At 35.2% G+C, this 8698-nt stretch overlaps 1 protein-coding gene across 1 annotated transcript; it reads left to right on the top strand.

Annotated features, from left to right (window-relative positions):
- The first annotated feature begins 663 nt into the window (after positions 1-663).
- On the top strand, positions 664-7343 carry LOC133183466 (uncharacterized). The gene is made up of 5 exons (XM_061318426.1): positions 664-809; positions 887-1072; positions 3853-3937; positions 4879-5157; positions 6668-7343. The coding sequence occupies exons 1-5, from the start codon at positions 666-668 to the stop codon at positions 6895-6897; spliced, it is 924 nt and encodes a 307-aa protein (XP_061174410.1). The 5' UTR covers positions 664-665; the 3' UTR covers positions 6898-7343.
- Positions 7344-8698: the final 1355 nt, after the last annotated feature.

Raw genomic sequence — 8698 nt, 5'->3', positions numbered from 1 at the left:
AGGTCAAGGTCAAAAGGTCAAATATGAAGGTACCCAAAGAAAGGTCTTGTCACAAGGAATACACATGTGAAATATGAACGTCATAGCTCCACCAATCAAAAGTTATGGGCAAGGTTAAAGCTGACAACAGACAGACAGACAAACAGACAAATAGACAGACAGGACAAAAACAATATACCCCCGGGATCTTTCGACCCAGGGGCATAAAAATCCGACTTATATGCGAGTATATACGGTATACTGCCTGCAGAAAAAAAAACCCATAATCTGATGCCCACTGGGGAAAAAACAGCAACTAAAACTAATTACTTTTCTTTAACGTTAGATATTTGCGGTATGATCTGGGTGCAGTAAATTTCTGACCCTTGTGGCATTGATTACCTTTACCAGCGCACTAATTTATCTACAGATGTCGGCAGTTAAACTTCTGTGCATTCTTAGGAATGTTACAAATTCCCGATCTATTCTAAGCATCCAAATCACTATTTACTACCGTGTTACTATGAATCAACGAAAAGCAGTATTAATCATGAGTCAGTACTTGATCTGACCAATCAGAGAACAGGGGGTGTGGCTTATGTGAGAAAATTGTGTGATGCCAGCATTTTATGAATTAGTTTTCTTGCAGGAGGCGGGGTTTGTGCGGTCAAGGTGTCACAAGACTAATGCCTAGTATTTATAAGAAAAAAATTACTACAGCTGTAATACACAAAAATATTTTTCAGTTCGTAGTTTTGTCTCCAAAACAAAAGTATAAAATGATTTGTATCAAAGATTTTAGCATTGTACTCCTACTGAACTGTGCATTGGTAAGTAATATTCACTTCCTCGTTTAGAAATTGTTCAATGTATAAGTGTTACTATATACCGGTATTATATATAACAGGCGGTCATTCGAGCCCTAGGGACGTCTGTCGTTACTGTACCCTTAGAAGACTCAATCTGGGGACCTATGAAAAGCCACAGACCTCTCATAGAGGGACCACGGCCCCCCTGCAATAGGAAGTGTGATTACGGATACGATACAGATATCGAGGGGAACTTTATTTGTAAATGTAACAATCCTTGCCAGGTAAGTTGGGCTATTTCATCTATTTGTAGTGCCATTCTTTGTACCTGTAGAAATATTCATATCTTGAACAACAGATGTAATTTTGCAATGTGTTAATTATAGCTGCGATTCTAATTAATCCCGAATGGAAAACATGAAATCCTTAAATAAAATGCAGTTCTGTCTTACTTTAATTCTCTGTAACTTTACCTTATTAAATGGACACAGATAATCCTTGTGCTTTTTTTTTAACAGTTTATTGATTGGTATAGTTTTTTCAACTATACCGGTTCATCGACTTCTAAGATACAGTAAATTTTAAACAAGCCTCAAATTATGTTATTTTGATGTACAATGGCGAGTTCCATTGGTGCTATTGGTTAGAAGAATTGCTACTGGCGCCGTGGTTTGACATTTGCACGTGGAGAAAAATTGAAGAAAAAAATTACACAATCGCGCGGTCGAGTTTATCTAAAGCAGCTTCAAGCAATTTGTGTATACTACGAAATTTTCTTTAATTGCATTGAATCACTGGAAAAATATGTAATATATAGTACTTGAACATTCCAATAGAAGTCCCACCCGGGTTTTTGATACTAGTTAAGAGTATGTTTAAGTTTATTGCTTCGACAATCTACAATCTTTTAAATATCTTTTTGTGACAGGGTGTTGTCTAATTGTTCGAGTTATTTTTTAACCTTTGCTCATAAAGAATTTATGTTACAAATCATCCCTCGCCCTAAATGAGTAACACCCAAATCACGATAGATCCCTGTGCTTAGAATAACAAAACGTAGATCGAATCTGGAGAATATTTATAGGTTGGAATTCATTCAAATGAATTACATTAAACAAATAACTCGCTAAATTAAGGGTATCAAAACAAAGTTGGGAATTCCGATGCGTTTTGCGAAATCCTCGGCGATGGCTTTAATTGAGGAATTTGTATTATTACTCATTTTAGATTCGGTCGCCCCCGCGATGTTTTCCTTTTTATCCTCTCGGCTTCCAAATGACTCTGAGTCAGAAAAATTGTTGCAGTGTGGAGAGATGTATAGGAAGTGACCAATCATGAATAAAAAGCAGACACGGCTCTCTGATAAGATTTTCATTCAGTTTCATCGACTGAACTTTGCTAATGATAAAAGCCAGTCAATCAAATGCAAGGACAAGATAGACTGGATATATTGATCAACTCTAGTCAAATCCATAATAACCCTCTACATTATTTTTAAAATTCAGTAATTAGGATGAAGTATTCCTTGGTATGTGGAATTGAACTATTTCTTAATTCTCAAAAGATGTCGACAACAAAAGAAAGACTAGTGCTTTTTGCAGTGTCACTCGAACAGCTAATTTTAAAGTCAGTTGATAGTAAAATTATGTTAGACGTTTTAAAGTTAAATCGCAGAAAACCCTATCTCTGAATAAATGACGCAGCTGACCACTGGGGACAGATGACCCACGAAATGTTTTGGAAACTCTGTAATTAATGGCAAATGGGGAGCTTTGTGCCCTGACCGAAAAAATCTCCAAACAAACATCTCATATTTCAGCCGGCCTCCCCTGGCCTTGTGTGCCTCTGTTATTGTTTACCTCATCTCTAAGGTCAATGCCACGTACAGTTCAACCTGTGAGACTTTTGAAGGAAATAATTTTATATTCTTTATCTCTAATCGGGCAGCATGCATATGATCTAGGATTAACACATTGGAACTTGTAGCACACACGCAAAATAAGCAAAACTGCAAAAAATGCAGACTTGAGATCTTTATTATGAATTGATCAATATAGGCAACCATTACATTTTTTATTGCTATATTAAATCATTTACTATCTAGTCATTTGGGGACCAAAAAAGTGGACACCAGATTATGATCATAATTTAGTCGCGCGACACGACTTTTGGCGCCTGGCTACATTCCTAAGAACGTCTTTTTTACGTGATAATGAACGCCAGACCGATCCGTAGAGAGCGTAAATAAGACCCACAATATATGAACAGTGTCTATGCTATGGTCATCCCCCTTCCGTGGAGTTTCCATAAAAATGCCAAGCGATGGTATTTTGAAAAAAAAATTGTTTACTGCCCAAATTCATGATTGTGGCAAAACGTTAATAAACGTGTCACACATTCTGCGGTTAGTGCGAAAAATACTTCCGCGCTACGCAGCTGGAAAATGACAATTATAGGTCTATTATCTTCCTCTCAAGGCCATAACGCATACAACTATAATAGAAAATCTCTTCAAAGTAGCTATTAGAATGGTTCAGTGATAAATGTGATAGTCTATAGGATGAGACACAATGTAACCATTTTTTGACATTCACGTTACTATTTATATCCAAAAACTAAATGATTTTTGAAGTACCCCTTTCAAGTAGAAGTGTCTGTCTAATTCTAAAATGGGTTCATTAATCATCTTAGAGATAAATACTTGTATTATCGATGCTGAGTTTGATTTCCACCGAAGTATCAGGCTAAGTCTTTAGATGAGGACAAATAGATGGTGTCCTTTTTGTGCGTTTCGATCAAACTGACCGCCATCGTATTTGGAATAAATGATTCTGACAAGCTTAAGAATTTTTAAAGAATTACCCAATATTTCTGACCGCAAAATAACTTAACGCTAAATTCATGGATCTGCAAAATTTGAAAAAAGAGGCAAACAGATGTGGTAAATAAACATAAAAGTTTCTCAATGATTGCTGCACTGCCTTCTGTTAAGGTTCTGGTAATGAAATGCACAGTCTTATAGTGTGCACGGCTAAACATTAAAATAACGCTTCTCTCATTCCAGAATGTATACTGTTTTGGTGGAACATCGTGTGTTATTTCCAAGTCTTGCGAACGAGGAGCATGCAAACTCGATGCTTCTTGCAAGGGTATGTGATTATTCAGTCAAATGAAAAATATAATAAGATCAAAATTCTCCATAGTATAAAATGTCTACCTGATTGTAGGACTTGCTTAGTATGCCCTCTGTAATGTAGGACTTGCTTAATATGCCCTCTGTAATGTAGGACTTGCTTAGTATGCCCTCTGTAATGTGTTGTTGGACTGATCGCACGAGAGGCAATATTAGGGCGCCTTCAGTCACCTATTATTGTCTTTTGCATTTACAAGCACGTGTATGAAAATAGAATATTCTTAAATATTTATTTTTAATCTTGGCCATAATAAGCTCATCTTGCTTTAAGATCAACACCTTTAAACTGAAATACCCAATATACATCTCTATAAAGTTTAAAAAGGAAGACCAAAATTAGGTCATACGTGCTTTATTCATCAATAATGTACTAATGTTTTCAACCTGTCTTGTATAATCATAGCAAACAGGAACATTATCTACATAAATATAGAACTTCACGTGGGGCTAATTCAGATCGGTAACTTTACAACACTATCCATTCAGTAGAATTACTGATTCCAATTATCCTGTTATGAAAGCAAAAATTCGAAAACCGCAATATTCCTTGGAATCCTATCGAGATCAACTGACAGTATTTAAAGAATGTTTTCGACAATCATTATTTTGCACTTTTATTCATACAAATGTTATGTCGAGATAATTGAATGATTAGATACAATATGTGACAAAGGTACTTGTAATATACATATAAAATTCTGTTGGCTAGTGTCATATTATTGAATTACAAAGTTCTATTTAAATAATTGCAGTACATAAAATGCATTTAACTAACCTTATGATATTTATGGTCAGTACTTACTAATATCCATCTACATGTATTTATTTTACATACACCCCCTTCTGTCTTGATTCCATATTAGTTCTAAACATTACTGTCAATATTTATTATTTTAGATTTAAGACGACAGAAAGACACCGGCTTAACTTCACCACTGAAGAGCCAGGGTTATGTAGGTGTTTTCTTTGATACTGCAAACTTCGTTCGAACGAATGCAAACACAATTTGCAGTCAGCCTTTGTCCTTCGATGTGTTCAACTGCCCAAAGAGAATGCGACGTTATATGTATGACGCAACAAAAGGAAGGTGCGTTCGATTCTGGGGCTGCAGAAAACCCGGAAACAACTTCGATAAAAGAAGAACTTGCAAAGAAACATGCATCACACCATATAAGGGTAATTTCTATTTTTAAGTTGGATAGTGCGCATTTGTATTCAAGTTTTTGTACATAAGGGTACAATTGCACGCCTTTCCTGTCCACATCATGGATTCGTTTCTGATCATTTCTTTGTATTGCACAGTGACATGCAGTTGTTTTACATTTATAATTTTTTGAAAACCGTCCTTTGATCACTTTCCTGCACCAAACGGATTTTATGCAATCCTGCAATACATCACATCTTTAAAAGTAAAAGTGAGTTTGAGCCCGAAGTGGAATCGGTGCAAACTTATATAAGTGACTAAACTGCTGGGTATCTTTCTGCTTCAGCCAGCTGTTTTTCTTCGCTAGTGTCTATCTTGATGAAGATCGAATGTCCTTCTAAATAAACTTAAATGTTATCTCAGCGAAAAACGAGATAATAATGTTAAATCGTAAACAAGTATCAAGGCCGAGCTATGTATACTTTGATTTTCCCCTTACACCCACATGCTTTCACTATACAATAACTAGGAATACAAAATGTTTCAGTCCTGGGGTTCGGACAAGAATGTTGATGAACAAAGGACAACCTCTTATCGTCTAAATCTCTGCCCACTTTACAAAATTACCTCGGACATTTTTCTTCTATTATGCGAGAAATTGTTAAGATAAATCAAAAATTTACTCCGTTCATATTCTATATTACGCAATATTTTCCTCTTGTTCGCATTTTGCAATTGCCAAATCATGCTTACATTATACCCATATAAAAGAGTATCTGCAAAAGCAATACCTATCATTAATTGTTTTGATTATTTTCTCCTCTTTACAAATGGTTCAAAGAAAGAATTTTAATACCACGGAGACTGTGGACTGTGTTTCGATAATTTGTTGTAAATCTATATTTCTATAATTAAAAAAAAAAAATCGAAATACCAGCTCTGTTCCGCACATCGCCAGTTGTTAATTATTGGGTGAAACATAGTTGCACATCTATTACAGTTTAAGGAGACATAAATTTGAGCAGAAAATTAAAGATCTAATCGCACCTCGTAGACAAGTGTATTTTATGTAAGTGCTGAAGGAAAAAAAGGCTTTTTACCTTGAAAAGATTTATCTGCTCTGAAAAAAAATATTGCTTGCTATCTATAGTACCGAAAGGACGGTACCAGTTCTCCGATAGTCCCACTGATGCCACTTTTTTCTCGTGATCATTCCCCTGTTTTATTAACGTATTGGAACACTTTTTGCTGCAAGTTTCAACAGAATTCTAGCCATATTGGTTCTTATTTGATTTATAATCTTAAAATGGTGAACGCAGAACCTTGTACGTTCCCATGCATTAGTGTGTCATTTCCCTTATTAAAAACGTAATTTTTTTTTCTCTTTCATAAGATTTATTTTGTATGCAGGTTTAGCATTTACGAGAGATATACAACTGTAATTTAAAATATCGCCGGTTAGCGCGTGTGCTTTAAGTATGAATTATTTAATTATTTATAGAAAACTTGCAAAGTATATGAGTGTGTTTTTCTTCTTTGCAGGCAAAATGCATAAGAACCGATTTAGACCAAGAAATGTGAGATGTAAATTTCCCGTTGAGAACATGCACGTTGTTTGTTCCGGAAAACTCCGACGACGATGGGTATTTGACGTTCTGAGAAATAAGTGTATTAAAATCAAGGGATGTCCACGACCCGGAAATAATTTCCAAAAACGGTTAGAATGTAAATTGCAATGCGTGCGCCGAAGGAAATGGAAGAAAAGGGGTTGAAATTTCAACATCCAATGTACAGTGTTAACCCTAGGTACGGTAGATACTGTAACCTTATTACCGAGCTGCGACAGAATATAAAGATCTCTGGCAAGAACGTTAATCGATCGGTTTTGCAATTTATTGTTGCAGAAAAAGTGTTTCTCGAGCTTCTACAAGAAACAATGCCCCGAAGAAATTTTCCCACCCACCGTCCTGTGACGTCAACTGTTCAGGAGCGTTTCGAGAAAGAATGGCGGCAGGACCGCCAAGATTGACACGGAATCTTCCGGATTCTACGTTTAAACTATATAATGAAGTATATACTGTGTAATACTTAAGGTTGTTTTTCATGACTGTATTTAAAAAGGATGGGATTTTCCAGTTACAGTGATGTTATTTTTTAAATGATTTATGTTTTATATAGTTTTTTTTAAATTGTTGACAATAAAATGAACAAGAACCTTTCTTTACGTTCGTATTTATGACCGTTTAAACTTCATGTTCACACGGGTGAAATGTTAACTACATTGGAACACGTTTAAATATGTCAGTTAAAAGAGAATGATTCTTCCTGTCATCCGACAATGATGCCAATTAGAATCGTATTTCCGTCCAAAACAAGCAAAACTGCTATTGTGTATTATGTAAAAATGAGATGATTACACGTGGTGGCTGGGGTGAAAAGACAGTGACACTTTGTGACAGGGTTCTGTATAGGTCGTGACCGGAGGTGCACGGGAGGACGAAGAAAGGCATACACATATCTATAGTGTTTAGATTCCATATACATAGAAACTGGAGATGAATTGCTTTTGCATCAACGAATTTGTAATAGATATATTGTAAATATCTGTAATCGAAAATATTTTCCTCACAAAAATATAAGATTTTCAAATAATCGTGCTATGGGTTCACTTCTTATCATTTCACAATTAGTTCACTCGTTACTCAATTTTCAACTGAGTTGGAATTATTGCACTTTTAAAAGCCATGCACTGGTTCTCCTTTCCCCGGACTTTTGTACGTAGGTCAAGAACAAAGCCGTACCTCATATCAGGTATCCGATTCATAAATAGCAAATGTGCTACCGAAAATTACAAATATCCCTAATAATTTACGTTTCATTATTCTATCAATCAAATGTCTCAAAGAACCATGTTCCCCCTAGACCATGAAAGATTTGCTTCACGCTATCAAAGAAGCTACAAAGGTCCCCGATGCCTGCATGTTCGTCATTTTTTTTTTTTTTTTTTTTTTTTTTTTTTTTTTTTTTTTTTTTTTGGCTAAGGATTCATCTACAAACAAGAATGCTTGATTTTGTAGGTCATATAAAAGCCAAAAAATTTCACAGAGTCCTTATTTTCTTTATTCCTTTTTTAATAAACCTGATATAAATACAAAGTGGGTCTCGTTAACTTTGCTCTTTGATCATAAAGGGTTTACGAAATGGCATGCCTCTGTCGATCATATGTTTTGGTTAACCAGAAATTCTAAGGATAATAATATCACGTAAAGTGATTAAAACAAAACGTAGAGGCATGAATATATAAAAGTTTTCTAAAATTTCCCCTCTAGTTATTAAGGTAAAAGGAACTGAAGGATTCATGTACTTTACATATTACTATACATGTAGTTGGATAATGTGAAACATGCTTGAGCAGAATACATTTGCGTGAGATTTCATCTTAATTTACCTTTAAAAGCTAAAAAAAATATTTCTCAAGGGAATTTTTTTTTAAAAATTGTCACATAGACACTCAAGGCTTCTGTTATTACTTTTTCGTCTGTCCGAAATTTGCAAAATCTCCCAGAGACTCGG

This window comes from Saccostrea echinata, unplaced genomic scaffold, assembly GCF_033153115.1.
Source record: "Saccostrea echinata isolate AGI-Se365-2 ecotype Australia unplaced genomic scaffold, CSIRO_AGI_Sech_v1 ptg000009l, whole genome shotgun sequence".
Classification (NCBI taxonomy): domain Eukaryota; kingdom Metazoa; phylum Mollusca; class Bivalvia; order Ostreida; family Ostreidae; genus Saccostrea; species Saccostrea echinata.
Note: the sequence above shows the minus strand (reverse complement) of the source record. Positions and strands in the feature narration are given on the sequence as shown.

What these genes read in the sequence shown, in the direction of transcription:
- LOC133183466 (XM_061318426.1), top strand. Translation starts at nt 666, where the DNA reads ATGCCTAGTATTTATAAGAAAAAAATTACTACAGCTGTAATACACAAA. An exon ending in AATGTAACAATCCTTGCCAG is followed by an intron (nt 1,073 to 3,852) that starts GTAAGTTGGGCT and finishes CTCTCATTCCAG; the next exon opens with AATGTATACTGTTTTGGTGG. An exon ending in ACTCGATGCTTCTTGCAAGG is followed by an intron (nt 3,938 to 4,878) that starts GTATGTGATTAT and finishes TTATTATTTTAG; the next exon opens with ATTTAAGACGACAGAAAGAC.